Source organism: Chlorocebus sabaeus, chromosome 1 (genome assembly GCF_047675955.1).
Source record: "Chlorocebus sabaeus isolate Y175 chromosome 1, mChlSab1.0.hap1, whole genome shotgun sequence".
NCBI lineage: Eukaryota > Metazoa > Chordata > Mammalia > Primates > Cercopithecidae > Chlorocebus > Chlorocebus sabaeus.
In genome coordinates this window covers 71,357,869-71,373,948 of record NC_132904.1, presented here as the reverse complement: position 1 = coordinate 71,373,948, position 16,080 = coordinate 71,357,869, and the positions used below count along the sequence as shown (strand labels likewise).

At 44.4% G+C, this 16,080-nt stretch overlaps 1 protein-coding gene across 2 annotated transcripts in view; it reads left to right on the top strand.

Moving 5' to 3' along the window:
• The window catches only part of XRRA1 (X-ray radiation resistance associated 1), a 116,793-nt gene that overhangs the window by 84,056 nt on the left and 16,657 nt on the right, over positions 1-16,080 (top strand). Inside the window, exons 11-12 of one of the 2 annotated variants that reach the window (XM_008020148.3) lie at positions 11,700-11,740; positions 15,382-15,507. The exons of the other annotated variant lie outside the window; for it this stretch is intronic. Coding sequence (XP_008018339.3) covers positions 11,700-11,740; positions 15,382-15,507 — 167 coding nt within the window. The remainder of the gene's footprint in view (positions 1-11,699; positions 11,741-15,381; positions 15,508-16,080) is intronic. 2 annotated transcript variants of the gene reach the window in all.

The window sequence follows — 16,080 nt, the reverse complement described above, 5'->3', positions numbered from 1 at the left end:
TTTGTGAAGAGGGTCCAGTCTGGATTTTCCAGGGAAGTTTCCCTGAGAGCTTCCCTGGCTGCATAGGTCTGTACCACAACTTGTTCACAGTCATGTTCAGGTTTCCCAGTTTCCTTGGGGAGGAAAGTGGCTGAGTTTAGGCAAGAGCAAGTTTTTAACTGGATTGTAGACCCTTCTAATATCAGAGCCTGATATTTAAGGAGTCAGCTTTCTGTTAGCCAAGGGCATCCCGTAGAGGACAGCAATCCTGCTACATTATGTGGGTTATAAACAGTTAAGCCATTTCCCAGGGTTAATTTAGTGGCCCCTGGTACCAGTAGGGCCACTGTGGCAGTGGCTCAGAGGCATGATGGCCATTCTTTAGCCACCAAATCAGGTTCCTTACTTAGGGAGCCCACTGGCTGTTGAGCTGGTCCTTGGGCTTGAGTTAAAACTCCCAGGGCCATTGTCTTCCTTTCTGATACATAAAGATTGAAGACTTTCCCTATGCAAAGGCTGAGGACTGGTACCTAAGTAAGGCTTGTTTTAACTGATTAAAGGCCTTTTGAGCTTCAGGTTCTCAGGTTAGAAAATGAGTTTTAGCCACTTGAGTTTCTTTTTTTTTGGGACGGAGTCTTGTTCCGTCACCCAGGCTGGAGCGCAATGGTGTGATCTCGGCTCACTGCAACCTCTACCTCCTGGGTTCATGTGATTCTCCTGCCTCAGCCTCCTGGGTAGCTGGGAATACCGGCATGCACCACCATGCCCAGCTAATTTTTGTATTTGTAGTAGAGACAGGGTTTCACCATGTTGGCCAGAATGGTCTTGATCTCTTGACTTCATGATCTGCCCACCTCAGCCTCCCAAAGTGTTGGGATTACAGGCGTGAGCCACTGTGCCTAGCCTTGAGTTTCTTTTCTGAGGTGATATAAGGGGTAAACTACCTCACCATACCAAGATGAGTTTGCAGAATCCTGTAATGTCCCCAAATCCTCTTAGTTGCTTCAAGGTTTTAGGGAGGGGGAAGGAGGATATTGGCTTAATCCTTTCTTCCCCTAATGCTCTGGTTCCTTCAGATAACACTACACCAAGTACTTCACTGAGGTTTGGCAAAGGTTGACCTTAGATTTTGAAACCTTATATCCTCTGTTGGCTAAGAAATTAAGAAGAGCTTCACTGCCTTCCTGAGATGCTTCCTCAGTTGGGGCACAAAGCAGTATGTCATCTACATATTGCAAGACCCTGACCTGAGGATGGGAAAACTCAGAGAGGTCCTTTGACGGTGCCTGTCCAAACAAGTGGGGACTGTCTCAAAATCCCTGAGGCAGCACTGTCCATGTTAAGTGGACATCTGGCCAGAGGGATCTTCGAAGGCAAACAGGTATTGAGAATCAGGATGTAACGCTGTATAGAAAAAGGCATCCTTTAGATCTAGGACTATGAACCATTTAGTTCCCTCAGATATTTGGGTTAGCAAAGTATAGGGATTAGGGACCACTGGATGAGTTGGAACTATGGCCTTATTAATGATGTGGAGGATCTGATCTAGTCTCCATTCTCCACTGGATTTTTGCACTCCTAATATTGGGGTGTTGCAGGGGCTGCTACAGGGTTTGAGGAGGCCCTGCATTTTCAGGTTATTAATAATGGCTTCTAACCCCTTCCTAGCTTTGGCTTTAGGGGATATTGTCTCTGGTTAGGAAAAGAAGTGGGATCCTTAAGGTGGATCTGGACTGGCCTATTCTTCCTTGAGTTGCTCACACTTCTGGATTAATAATAGCTTCCACCAGGGGGAGACAACAGTTTCTCTTGGAGCTATAAGGATGCTGGCCCCCATGCAAGCAAAAATGTCTCTGCCTAATAAAGGAGTGGGACTTTCAGGCATGAGTAAGAAGGCATGTGTAAATAATAAGTCCTCCCAACTACAACTAAGGGGTTGAGAAAAATATCAGGTTAGAATTTTTCCTGAGATGCCCATCATGGTCATGCTATGGGAAAAGGGGAGGCCTGGATTAGGGAGAAGAGAGATACTGGTTCCAATGTCTAGAATAAGGTCCACCTTCCTTCCTTCCTTCAATTTTCAGAATCACCTGGGGCTCCTGTGCAATAATGACACTTTGAGCTGCTGGAGCCAGGGGTCTGAACCCCAGGACGCATCAGTCCTGTTGGACCATCTGTGAGACTGGTTCTGAACCCAGTAACCTCTGTCTCCAGGGGCAGTCTGATCTCCAGTGGTCCCAACCACTGGCTGGACATGCTTGAGGTAGCTTCTGCTTGCTGCCTGGGCACTCCTTCTTAAAGTACCCTGACTTGCCACACTGGTAGCAACTAATGGATGCACCTTGGGGATCCTGGACTTTGCAAGTTTGCAAAGCAGCTACTAGAGCCTCTGGCCTTCTCTTGTGTTTCCTCTCTCCAGGGCCTCCTTCCAGTCCCTATTATGAAAGACCAAGGTAACCACCCTCAAGAGGTTTTTCAAGGTGCTATCTGGTCCTATAGCTTGCTTCTACAGTTTCCTTCTAATATTGGGAGCTGCCTGTGTAATAAACTTCTCCTTTAGGGTGAGCTGTCCCTTGACTGAATAGGGGATAAGGAGGTGTGTTTTATTAGTGCTTCTCTCAGCCTTTCCATAAAGGCTGCAGGGTTCTTATCTGGCTTGTGGTTTATCTTGGTCAGTTTAGAGTAATTAAGAGGTTTGGCTCTCCTAGTTCTTTGTAGGCCTTCCAATATGCACATTAATAAGTGTTTCCTTTTCCATTCATCTGTGAAGTCATTGGGGTTCCAAATCAGGGTTGTCAAGAGATACCGCCTCTCTTCCCTTCTCGGAATGATAGTTCCCCACTGGGAATGGTGGTTCCGCTATCTCTTCACCTTCCCTATTTTCTCTTTTCCTTTTTGGCCTACTATAAGAGACATATTGCTTGTCTCCAAATTTCTCTGATGCTTGCAGAGCTGCCTGTTTTTCAGCTGCAGTTAGGGTTTGGCTTAGGAGCAGCATAACATCCCTCCATGAGAGGTCAAACACCTGAGTTAAATTTTGGAAAGCTATATACCGATTGGAGTCATCAGAAAATCAGCCTAAGTATCCCTTTATTTGCCTAAGGTCATGCAATGAGACGGGAACTTGAACCCTAGTGGCATCACCTCCATTGGTCATTTCCTATAGGGGTAAGAGTGAAGCTGGGGGAGTGGGGAATTTTGGAGATGGTGGAAATAGAGGAGCTGATGGCACAGTTAGAGGGGGCCCCAAATAAGGGTGACAGGAAGAGCCGGGACACTCAATAGCTGCCTGAAGTTGCTTTTTTAGTTTTGGGGAATCATTACCTTTTGGATTGCCTGATATGACTGCTAAAAGAGCTTGGTTGATTGTCCAGTGCTTGCAAAGGTCTAGTAAGAAAGCCATGCCCTTGTGCAAAAGCAAAGTTTCAGGATTAAAGGAGTCTCAGTGCTTCAGAATGCACTTGAGAGGGGTGCAGGCTAAAGATGGCTGAAAAGATAGGGAGACAAGGAGTCCCTTATTCCCCTCCTTCCTTTGGAATGGCCCAAGGTAGAGAGGAAGACAATGGGAGCATCCCCCAACTGTTTTCCCTTCTTGGTTCCCTGAGCCCCGGCATCTGTTAAAGGTGCTACTCTTGGATGCAGGCATGTCCCTCAGCCATGGATCTAAAGGAGCTAAGTGATGGATTTAGTCACATTCACCCTTGCAACTCTAATCCTCCACTGGTGATTTCCCTTTGACTTCCCAGACTTGTATGATCTATGTGGCTCCCTGATAGATGGCTCTTGGGAAAGACTATGTAACAGTTGTATTTGCAAGTCCCCTTAATGGAGAGAGTGTACTGGGTTGAGCTCTATACTGTTATTATGGCCTGGACTAAAATATTTATTATTAGGCAGTGGTTCTGTTTAACTTTAAGACATAACAACCCCTTACTATTTAAGTACCATTTTAATGGGAGGCAGAATGGGTGCCTTAAAAGAATGTAGGAACTGGATGGTGGTTTTCCTGCTGATGGGACAGTATCAAAACTAAAATTTGGTTTTGGAGGACATTTTCCTCCTCATTGTTGAGTTTTCCCATTCACAAAAGAGGCATAAAGCCTGACCTCTAATAGAGGAGTACAAAAAGGGAGGAGAATTGGGAAACTAGAGTGTTTAGGCAAAGGGCTGAGAAGATACTTCATGGAGAGGATTTCTGTTCCACTAGGTGGTGCTGTAGATCTTGAAATACCATGTGATCTCCAGACCAAGGGTAGAGAGATTGATGCTCCCTGTGGGGGAAAGGGAGATCCTCTATTCCTAGAAAATCACAAAAATGGCAATCCTTTGCATTATATTCCTGGTTACTATGGCATTTGCTGATCCTATCTAACAGGATTATTTCCCTGAAGTATAAAAATTTCCACAGCATTTCATACAGAGAGGGGATAGGAGACATAGCAGTCGACAGGAAAGAAGGAAAAATGCAATAGGAAAAGCTTGGAGATCCTGTTACTGATGCTCAGCAGGCAGTCAGAGTCTGAGGTTAATCCAGAAGCCTTCGGGTAACACCTGGGTGTATCCCTGGCCAGGAACTATCAGTTGCCTCTGGACCTCTTCCAGCCCCACGCAATGGCTAGGCTCTCTGTGAAAGGAAACGGGTTTGAAACAGAGTCAACATTCCCAGCACCCTGAGGGTACTGAGGGATTCATTAAGTTCTCCCCAGCAAGCCTGTCATCTGAGTCTTGAGATGGGTGGCATGCTCTAAGGGCATCTAGGTGGCCGTCAGACACCAAGTGTTTTTGGTTTTATTTTAAAATGGAGGGCAGAAGGCCTTGAAATGAAAGTAAAGATATGGGATCTGCGCCTATACTCACCCTTCCAATGAGTCTACCTTGGATCCTAGATGGGCCCCACAATGAAGTGGCCTCATTGGTGGGGGTGATACCCAAGGTTTGTTGTCTCACAGCTGAGGAAATCAAGGACATGGACACACAAAGAGTGAGCTTAAGAGTGGAAGTTTAATAGGTGAAAGATAATAACTTTCTGCTGGAGAGGGGGATCCCACAGAAATGGCTTGTCAGATCTGTGGTTAAATGCAGGGGCTTTTATAGGTGCCTGATGAGGAGGCAGTATCTGATTTACATAGGGTGTGAAAGATTGGTTGGACCAGGTGTGCCATCTGCATAGGGTATGAAAAACTCATTACACTAGGTGTGTCATTTGCATAGGGCACAAAAAACTGGTCGTCCCCATACTGATGTTTTATTATGTAGGCCGGTCCTCTGCCTAGCCTGCACCATGTTGCCCATTCCTTTACTGTACACATAGTAACAAAAAAGGGAAGATGGAGCCTCCATGTTGGACATGCCTGGCTCCCAGGTAGCCCTTTTCTATTGGCACAACTGCTGGCATTCCCCCGTTCAAACTTCCAGCTTGCTTATCTATGTTTTCAGCTCAATTTTTCAGGCTGCTCTTTGTTAGAAAAAAATAATTTCTTGGGCTCCTTCTTGCTAAAAGGGAAGCTTTGCTGAGGACTTTGCTGAGGACCCTATCTGCCTAAATAATTTCTTTCTACCTCCTGTATCAGTATGTTGCCTCTTTGTTCTCATTAGTTTCAAAGAATATCTTGATTTCTCCCTTAATTTCATTATTTCAAAAGTCATTTAGGAGCAGGTTTATTTCGATGTAATTATATGCTTTTGAGCAATTTTCTTAGTGTTTCTGTTTTATTGTGCTGTACTCCAAGAGTGTGGTTAATATGATTTTTTAAAAAAATTCTACTGAGAATTGTTTTATATCTGATTGTGTGGTTGACTTTAGAATATGTGCCACGTGCATCTGAGAAGAATGTATATTCTGTTGTTTGGGGGTGGAGTGTTCTGTAGATGTCGATTGGGTCCATTTGGTCAAGTGTTGAGTTCAGGTCATGAACATCTTTGTTAGTTTTCTGTCTCAATGATCTAATATTATTATTGGGGTATTGATGTCCTGCACGATTATTGTGTGTTTATCGAAGTCTCTTTGTATGTCTCTAAAAGCAGCTTGCTTTTTGAATCTGGGTGCTCCTCTGTCAGTTGCATACATATGTAGGATAGTTATGTCTTCTTGTTGAATTGAGCCCTTTACCATTATGTAATGTCCTTGTCTTTTTTATCTTTGTTGGTTTAATGTCTGTTTTGTCTGAGTTTAGAATAAATTCAACAACCCCTGCTTTTTTTCTGTTTTTCCATTTGCTTGGTAGATTTTTCTCCATCCCTTTACTTTGAGCCTATGGGTGTCATCACATGTGAGATGGGTCTTTTGAAGACAGCATACCATCAGGTCTTTCTTATTTATTCAACTGATCACTCTGTGCCATTTAACTCGTTTACATTCAAAGTGAATATTGATGTTAGGATTTGTTCATTATTATGCAGACTTGTTCATGTGGTTGCTTTATAGTGTTACTGGTCTATTTACTTAAGTGTGTTTTTGTAGTGGCTGGTAACAGTCTTTTCTTTCCAAGGTTAGCACTCCCTTCAAGAACTCTTGTAAGGCATATCTGATAGTAAGGAAATCCCTTAGCATTTGCATGTCTGAAAAGGATCTTATTTCTCCTTCACTTACAAAGCTTAGCTTGGCTGGATATGAAATTCTTGGTTGGAAATTCTTTTCTTTAAGAATGCTGAGCCTTGCACAGTGGCTTACACCTGTAATCCCAGCACTTTGGGAAGCTGAGGCAGGTGGATCATTTGAGGCCAGAAATTCAAGAGCAGCCTGGCCAATATGGTGAAACCCTGTCTCTACTAAAAATACAAAAAATTAGACAGGTGTGGTGGCACATGCTTGTAATTCCAGCTACTTGGGAGACTGAGGCATGAGAATCACTTGAACCTGGGAGGCAGAGGTTGCAATGAGCCAAGATTGCACCACTGCACTCCAGCCTGGATAATGGGAGCGAGACTGTCTCAAAAAAAAAAAAAAGAAAGAAAAAAAAAGAATGACTGTAGGCCCCCATTCTTTTCTGGTTTGTGCTGAAAGGTCTGCTATTAGTTGATGGGGTTTTTTGTAGGTGACCTGCCCTTTCTCTCTAGCTTCCTTTAACATTTCTTCTATCATTTTGACCTTGAAGAATCCAATTACTATGTTTCTTGGGGATGGTCTTCTTGTGTAGTATTTCACAGGGGTTCTCTGCATTTCCTGAATTTGAATGTTGGCCTCTCTAGCAAGGTTGGGGAAATTTTCATGGATGATAACCGGAATGTGTTTTCCAAGTTGCTTGCTTTCTCTTCCTGCCTTTCGGGGATACCAGTGAGTCATATTTTTGGTCTCTTTACATAATCCCATATTTCTCAGAGGTTTTGGTCATTCTTCCTTACCATTTTTTTATTTTGGTCTCACTGAGTTATTTCGAAGAGCCAGTCTTTGAGCTCTGAGAGTCTTTCCTCAGCTTGGTTGATTCTGCTGTTAACACTTGCAGTTGTATTCTGAAATTCTTGAAGTTAATTCTTCAGCTGTATCAGCTCACTTTGCTTCTTTCTTAACATGGCCATTTCATCTTTCATCTCCTGTATTATTTTATTTATTCCTTAGATTCCTTGTATTGGGTTTCAATTTTCTCCTGAATGTCAGTGATCTCCATTCCCATCCATATTCTGGATTCCATTTCTGTCATTTCAACCTGTTTAAGCACCATTGCTGGGGAACTAGTGTGGTCATTTGGAGGTAAAAAGACACTCTGGCTTTTTGATTTGCCAGAGTTCTTGGCTGGTTCTGTCTCATCTGTGTGGGCTGGTAATCCTTCAGTCTTTGAAGGTGCCATCCTTTGGATGGCCCAGTGGTAGCATGGGCCAGGGTGCAGGGCCACTGGTGTCCATGCTTAATGTTCATGCTGGCAGTGGCAGTGTGGTGACAGTGGAAGTGGGTGTGCTTATGCTGACAGTAATGGCATGGTGGGATACGTGTACACCCACCCATTCTCCAGATTTGGAAAGTTTTCTGTTATTCTTTGAATAAGCTTTGTACCCCCTTTGTCTTTCTCATATCCCTGTTTAACTTCAGCAACCCAAATATTTTCTTTTTTGATGTTGTCCCATAAAGCCTGCAAGCTTTCTTTATTCTTTTACATTCTTCTTCATTTTTTCTACTCTGTATTTTCATAGTCTTTGAGCTCACAGATTCTTCTGTTTAATTCTGCTGTTGATACTCTCTATTGCCTTTTTCATTTCATGCATTATATTTTTCAATTCCAGGATTTTTTTGAATTTTTTTTTTTTTTTAATTATTTCAATCTCTTTGTTAAATTTTTCTGGTAAATTTCTGAATTGATTCTCTGTGTTTTCTTGAAGTTCACTGTGCTTCCTTAAAACATCTGTTTTGGCTAGGCATGGTAACTCATGCCTATAATCTCAGCACTTTGGGAGGCTGAGGTAGGAAGATTGCTTGAGCCCAGGAGTTCAAGACCAGCCTGGACAACAAAGTGAGAGTCCCATGTCTACAAAAAAATTTAAAAAATAGCCAGGCATGGTAGTGCATGCCTGTGGTCCCAGCTACATGGGAGGCTGAGGTGGAAGGATTGCTTGAGCCCAGGAGGTTGAGGCGGCAGTAAGCCATGTTTGTGCCACTGTACTCCAACCTGGGTGACAGAATGAGAGCCTGTCTCCAAGAAAAAGCACAAAACAAAACAAAAAACAAAGAAGAAACCCCAAAAAATATTCTTTTGAATTCTTTGTCTGAGAGATCACACATCTCTATTACTTTATGGTTGATCTCTGGCATCTTATTTTGTCTGTTTGATGACGTCATATTTCTCTGAATGTTCTTGATTTTTGTAGAAGTGTGATGTCCTTGCCTTGAAATATTAGGTATTTATTTTTGCCTTTATAGTCTGGCTTTGTTTGTGCCTGTCCTTCTTCAGAGGGACTTCCAGGGATTCTAAGCAGACTGACTTATGTTTCCTGAGCCTGGGACCACTACTGGCATCTCAGCACTGAGGGATGGTCTAAACCCAGGCTTGCTGCAAGTCCTGCAAAGACTGAGAGGGTTGCAAAAGCTGTAGCCAGAGGGACTGGATTTAAGACTGGGGCATGTTGGGATCTGCTGTAGGAATGAAGCTGGTGGTCCATCTCATTGGCTTTGACAGGTGTATGTCACCTAGCAGGTCCCTGCACAAGTAGTTCCTTGACTGCAACAAGAGGGGCCAGAGCTGAGACTGAGCCCCCTTGGGATCTGCTGTGGGATGGAGGCTGGTGTGCTTGTCATGGTGGTTCAGACAGGCACACAGCTGCCCGCATGGCTCTGCACAGATGGAATAATTCCCTGATTGTAGTGGGAGGGGCTGGAACTGACCATAGGCCTCCTTAGGACCTGCTGTGGAACAGAGGCTAGAGAGCCCTGTCTTGGTTTAGGGAGATGCACATTGCCCAGCAAGTTCCTGCACACATAGGATAGTTCCCTGACTGCAGCAGGAGGGGCCAAATCACAGACTGGGCCTCCTCAGGATCTGCTGTGAGGTAGAGGCTGGAGAGCCCAGTCCCACTGGCTCAGAGGGGCATGTGTCTCCTAGCAAATCGCTATGCAGATGAGATAGTTACCTGATTGCAGCAGGAGGGGCCAGGGCTGACACTGGGCCCCCATGGGATTTGCTATGGGAAGGAGCCCATCTTGTTGGCCCAGACAGGCATGTGTCTCCCAGCAGGTCTCAGCACAGACAGGATAATTCTCCACTGTAGTGACAGGGGTCAGAGCTGAGACTGGGCTCTCTCAGGATTTGCTGTAGGGTGAAGGCTAGAAAGCCCAGTCTCATTGGCTTAGAGGGGCATGTGTCTTCCAGCAAGTCCCTGCACAGTCTGGTTAGTTCTCTGATTGCAGCTGGAGGGACCAAGTCTGAGACTTTGGTCCCCTTGGAATTTGCTGTGGGACAGAGGTTGGTAAACTCATCTGGGAGCCTCAGGCTGTGAGATATGGGTGAGTCTCCCTCTGGTTCCTTGTGTAAGAGGTGGTGAGCAGGGACCTCAGCTGAGAGGGGCTGGATCAGAAAAACAGGGCAACTTTCAGGCTTACTGCCAAGACCGATGTCAGCAGGCAGACAAGCCTTTCCATCAAGGCACTAGTGTGCACTACTCCTTCTGGACCTCTCTGCAGATGGTTTTGGTTGCAGGCTTAAGGCCAAATATGGCTGTAGCCCAGGACCTTGGAAGCCTGGGCTGTTTCTAGGCTTGAACTGGGGAGCAAGCTTGGTGGATCAGCCACTGGTGTTGGTCTGTACTCTCAAAACAATCCTTCAAGGTCTTGGAATCCACCAGCGTTTCACACACTCCTATCTGAATCTTGATGCTCCTGCAGAGAGACTTTTGACTATAGGTGGGTGTAGAATTTTTGTGGTTGTGAGGGGACATGAGTGGGTTATCTTCTATTCCACCATCTTCTCTCTGCCTTTTTGCATTCTGAGAGTCTCTCCACTCAGTCTTCCATTTTATGAATTAGTTCTTCAACTGGGTCCATTCGTCTATCCAGCACATGTATAAGTTATTTTCATTATAAATTTACAGCTTTGTTAGTAGTTTTGCTTCCACAGCAATCTGCTTTTGTTTCAGGAGTGAAACTTTGGCATTTCTCAGAGGATACTGATTATTCTATTTTGAAGTTTTTATAACTTTTGTTAAATAAACTTTTTATTCAGGTGATAATTCTTCTCTTTTTTATATTGTTAATTTTCCTCAAATAGTAAGAGATTCTTGATTGTTTAGTCTGTATAACAATGCTCAATCAGAAGCTTAAAATGCAGTAATTCCTGTGATTGTGGGGAGAGCAGGATGCGCAATCAGACAGTGTGCCCATCTTTCTAGAGGTGCTGTCGTTTTCTAGGGTTCACAGATTAGCACTCACACTTGCAACCATGGCCCATCCCCCAGGGAATTCCTACTTTGTTCATTGCACAAGGCTTTCCCAAACTCCCTTGCAGACCCTCATCACAGGAGAAGTTATTTATGCCATGTTGTTCCATCCCCTATTACTGTTTTCTTCATTGTCATGTGACTTTTCTCATTATAATATCATTAACATGTAGAAGGTATCGGTTAACTAGGGTAAAGGTGAGCAATGTCTGCACAGGATCTAGTCCCATCAGATGCTATGCTGTGTTAGGTTGAACTCAGCTGTTTATTGACTCATCTCATTCTGACGGTCCCAAGAATGAAATCACTCTGCAGCCTCCTCCTTATGACTTTGTGCTGGTTGTTCTTGGTATCTCTCCTGAATATACTGGCTCAACTCATTCTGTTTCTACTAATATAACAAATATTTCCAAATCCTCTGACAGAATGTCTTCTGTATACATTTTTCTCTTCTAAGACAGTTGGTTAGCTTTCTGCTCAGTATGGACTCCCCAGTAATTCTGAGGCTCAAAAGTGCTTAGGTGTTTTAAAGTCAGATAAAAGGTCAGTATGGCTGAAATACAGTGAATGAAGGAGAGAGTATCATGAAATGGGATTGAAGAAGTAGGCAGGGGCCCAATCATGCAGGACTTCAGAGGACTGGATAAGCAGTTTGTATTTTATCCTTAGTGCAAAGGGACTTATTACCTGATGCATGTCACAGCCAACTCTTCTTCCTAGTTAGCATTGAGGCCGGGGACCAATGAGGACTCCCTCTAGGAGGTGCCCTGCTGCACACAGTGGATGGCAGATCTATATCCAAGGTGCTCTAGGCATCAGTCAATGCTGTCACCAACCTTCATTCTGTTTATCTTCTGTTTCAGAGGTTGTGTTTTCGTCTTACCCTGGATTTTCAACCTCAGAGGTAGGAACTGACTACTTTATATTTGTGTTCCTGAGTTAGAACATTAATTTTAATAGACAAAATGAAATAAATTAATGGAGCTATGAGAGTCATTTCTATAGATCACACTGAGGAAGCCCATTCATTGTATAGGTAGTTGCCAAGTACCTACCATGTACCAGGTCCTGTGCTGGCCACAGACAGACATGTCTTGACCTTACCTGCCTAGTCTAACTTTCATTGTTCTCACATGCTGTTTAGCATAATGTAATAATGGCAGCTGCCTCAAGTGATAAAATTGGCATTGAAGTGGGGCTGCTACCAGCAGCTCCCTAACTAGAGTCCCCCAAAGCTGGAAAAGTCCTTGCCAGATACACCACTATCCAGGACCTAATCCTTGATGTCACAGGCTTAAACTCTTGATTTTTGTTAGCATAGAAAATTGTTTTTTCTCTCATGGCAGATGCTCATGGAGACTGGTGCATGTAAACTAAATATTGATTTATTCATTTACAATAAATAGTATATCTCTTCATTTAGCCAACCTGCATCCTTAAGAGGCAATTCAGTATACAACCTCCCCACAGATACAACTGTGTGAGAAATTCTATCAGTTAACTATAGCTGCTTACTCAAACCAACCCAGTAACAATTCATTATTTTTCACCACTCACAATTGAGTTGACAAAGTGATTCCACTGGCTTCGCCAAGGCTCACTCATGCAACTGCATTTAGCTGGCAGGGTAGCTGTCAGCTGGGCTCAAGGACACAGCTGGCATGGCTTGGCATCTTCTCTGTGGTCTTTTCCTCCTGGGCTACATTGCAGTATGGTTTCATTACAGCATCAGGGTTTCAAGAGAGCAAGGATGAATTGAAAGGTTCTGAAATTGAAATAGTGTCACTTCCCCACATTCTGTTGGTCAAAGCAAGTCAAAAGCCCAGTATTATATTGCTGTACAGTTCTGATGCTGACCCTTGAGTTTGTGCAGACCCCACAAGTAAAGCACAGAGCCCACAAGTGAGGGTAGTTCCCAAAAAGATTTCCCTCACTTCAGAAGCCAGCCACAAGTTTAGGAGTCCCCAGGCTATCCACACTTTGACCAACTGGTGATAAATTCAAGAGTTTCCACAACCCACTCAGGTTCAGTAATTTTCTAGAACAACTCATAACACTCAGCAAAGGGTTATACTTACAGTCACAGTTTTACTATAATGCAGCAGTCCCCAACCTTTTTGGCTCCAGGGACCAGTTTTGTGGAAGACAATTTTTCCATGGACTGGGGTGGGGTGGGTGGTTTCAGATGATTAAAGTGCATTACTTTTATTATGTACTTTATTTCTGTTATTATTACATTGTAATATATAATGAAATAATTATATGACTCACCTCAATGTAGAATCAGTGGGAGCCTTGAGCTTGCTTTTGTGCAACCAGACGGTCCCATCTTGGGGTGATGGGAGACAGTGACAGATCATCAGGCATTGGATTCTCATATCAAGCGCACAACCTAGATCCCTCGCATGCCCAGTTCACAATAGGGTTTGTGCTCCTATGAGAATCTAATGCCACTGCTGATCTGACAGGAGGTGCAGCTCAGGCAGTAATGTGAGCAATGGGGAGTGGCTGTAAATACAGATGATGTTTCGCTCACTCACCCGCTGCTCACTTCCTGCTGTGCGGCCTAGTTCCCAATAAGCCAAGGACTGGCACTGGTTTGTGGCCCGAGGGTTGGGGACCCCAGCTATAAATGACACAAATCAGGACCAGCCAAATGGAAAAGCATGTAAGATGAGGTTTGAGAGCTTTCTTGCCTCTCCCTGTGAAATCAGGGCATGTCTCCCTCCCGGCACACTGAATGTGCTCACCAACCAGGAAGCTCATCCTCACCTCAGAGTCCAGAGTTTTTATTGGAGGCTCATTGGCCACCTGATTGAACTCAATTTCTAGTTCCTTATCCTCCCCAGGGGTCAGGCTGGTGCAGAGCCCCAACTCTCTAGTCACATGGTTAGTCTTTCTGGCATGGCCAGCCTCCATCCTGAGTCATGTCCTTACCCTAAACTCTGGTGTGACTCAAGGGGTCCTGCATAACAAAGATATTCCTATCACTTAGAAAATTCCAAGGTTTTAGAAGCTCAGTGCCAGGAACCTGGGACAAAGACCAGACAAATTGTTTCTTATGTAACAGCCAGTCTAATTTCAGGAGGGTAGACACATGGTCTCCACCTATGAATGGGAGGAGCAGCAAGGTCACACTGCAAAAGGGCATGTATGTGGGATGGAGGGGCTTGTGGCCATTATACAGTCTACCTCACAAGTCAAAGATAATTTGTAGGATTGCTCAGTGCTCAGATCAGCTCTCTGACATCTGAAAATCTAGAAAGTGAGTTGGATAGTTGAGACTTTTAGTGGCCTTTCTCTTAAAATCAGATGCATCTCCCTCTAAGACAGGGCCCTCTCTGCCCCCATCAGGGCCAGTTATGCCCTTGGGTCAGGATACTCCTCATCTTGACTCTCTGGCTTTTCCTTGTCTGTACTGCAGTCTGACTTACCCCATTCAGTTCACACAGCCTTGCTCTAAGTAGGGAATTACATAGTGGAGGAGACTGCCTTATCAGACTGCCACCACATTCCACTCTTGCATCTCAGAGATTGCCTTGGGATCACTGGGAGAGGCGAGTCGTCTGAGTTCCCAAACACCATCACTGGTTTTTGTTTTATTCTCACCCGTGACTGACCTGTCCACTCATATGGTTTTACAAGTTGACCCAGAAGGGTACAAAATACTTGGCTCAAAGTAAGTGCCCCATAAATGTTCATTGAATGAACAAGCAAAATTTAAGTGACTTGCTCAAGATTCCATAGTGATTAATTAATTCAGCTTAAGACAGAATCTAGTTCATCTGAACCTAACCCTTAGCCCAACATCTACCCTTATAATATCCTGTGGTCCCATCGAACTCAGGAATTAGTGAGTGTAGTGAGTTATGTATAGTTAAACCAACAATGACCTTTTTCTGCTTGATCAAATATGTTGAACCTGTGGCAGTCTGGGTTGTATGAAAAGAACATGACCCTGCAAGAAGGGATCCAGATGCAGCATGCCACATTCAGCCCCCACGGGCCAGCTGAAGTCATTCAAGACTGTTGTTTCATCCCCAAATGAAGACCCTCCAACTCGAGGATATGAGCTAGCCCATCAGAGCAGGTGTTCAAGGCTCAAGACACCTCCCTCTCCCTCTCCCCACTAGAAAAATTCCCCTTAAGGACAGAAGCACCTTCCCCTTTGCCTTCTGGAGAAATTTTAGCCCAACTGTGTAGAAGGGCCAATTCAGGGTAAGCTGCTGTAGGGCAGAGAGAGAGGGTGGGGACCAAGTACCTCTGATGTCTGCACCAGTGCTGTATTATCCTGTGGCCTCAGAAAACTTGAAAATGGAACTTTGGGTGCTTGAGAATTAGCTCATCATATGACCTAAGAGAACTTGGAGCCAGAATTCTGGGCTGATGGTGACATCTACCCTTATGACCCTACATGTCTCTTTTTGGCCAAGTCTCTCTAGGAAGGTCATTCATTCCACCCTGTTCCATTGAAAGGGTCTGTTGGCCCTTAGTGACCTTATTTATTATCGGGCACTTTGATTTTGACTTTTCCTTCTTTCTAAGACAACCAAGATATGTTCACTTCCTCCTATATTCGAGATCCTTCCTGTGAAGTCACTGAAGGCCAGGAACCAGACGCTGGCCCCACCCTTCCCAGAGCTGAGATACCTTAGCCTGGCCTACAACAAGGTGACTTTTTGCTCCTCTACTGTTTCCTCAGGGGCACAGATGGGAGGGTGGGATGCAAGTTGCTCTGGCCTAAAAACCAACCTTCCATTCAATTCCCTGCATTACAGGTACATGGGCTCAGGAATTCTCAGGGTGGGGAAAGTGGAGGGAGTTCAGGCCAAGGCAGGAGTCCATCTCTTCAGTCACAGATATTTATTTAGCACTTACCATGTGTCAGGCTCTGTGGTAGGCACTAGGTATACAGCTGTGGAAAGAGACTTGGCCTCTGCGCTTTTGCAACTTATCACCTATAAGGAAGACAGGAAGACTGATAGGGACAAATCATCACAATACGAGCATGCCTAGTGTTATGAAGAAGTTCACCGTGTTATGAAGTAAATGATGGAGGGGAGGTGTCTAACCTAATACTTGGGATCAAGGAAGGTTCTCAAGAAAGTGGTGTTTAAGCTGAGATCTGAATCAGTGAGTTTAATCAGGTGAAGAGGGGTGAGTCAAGTGAGGGTAGAAATGTAGCTTAAGGGGAACAGCAGATACAAAGTCTAAGGGACAGATTTAACGTATTTTTCCAATATT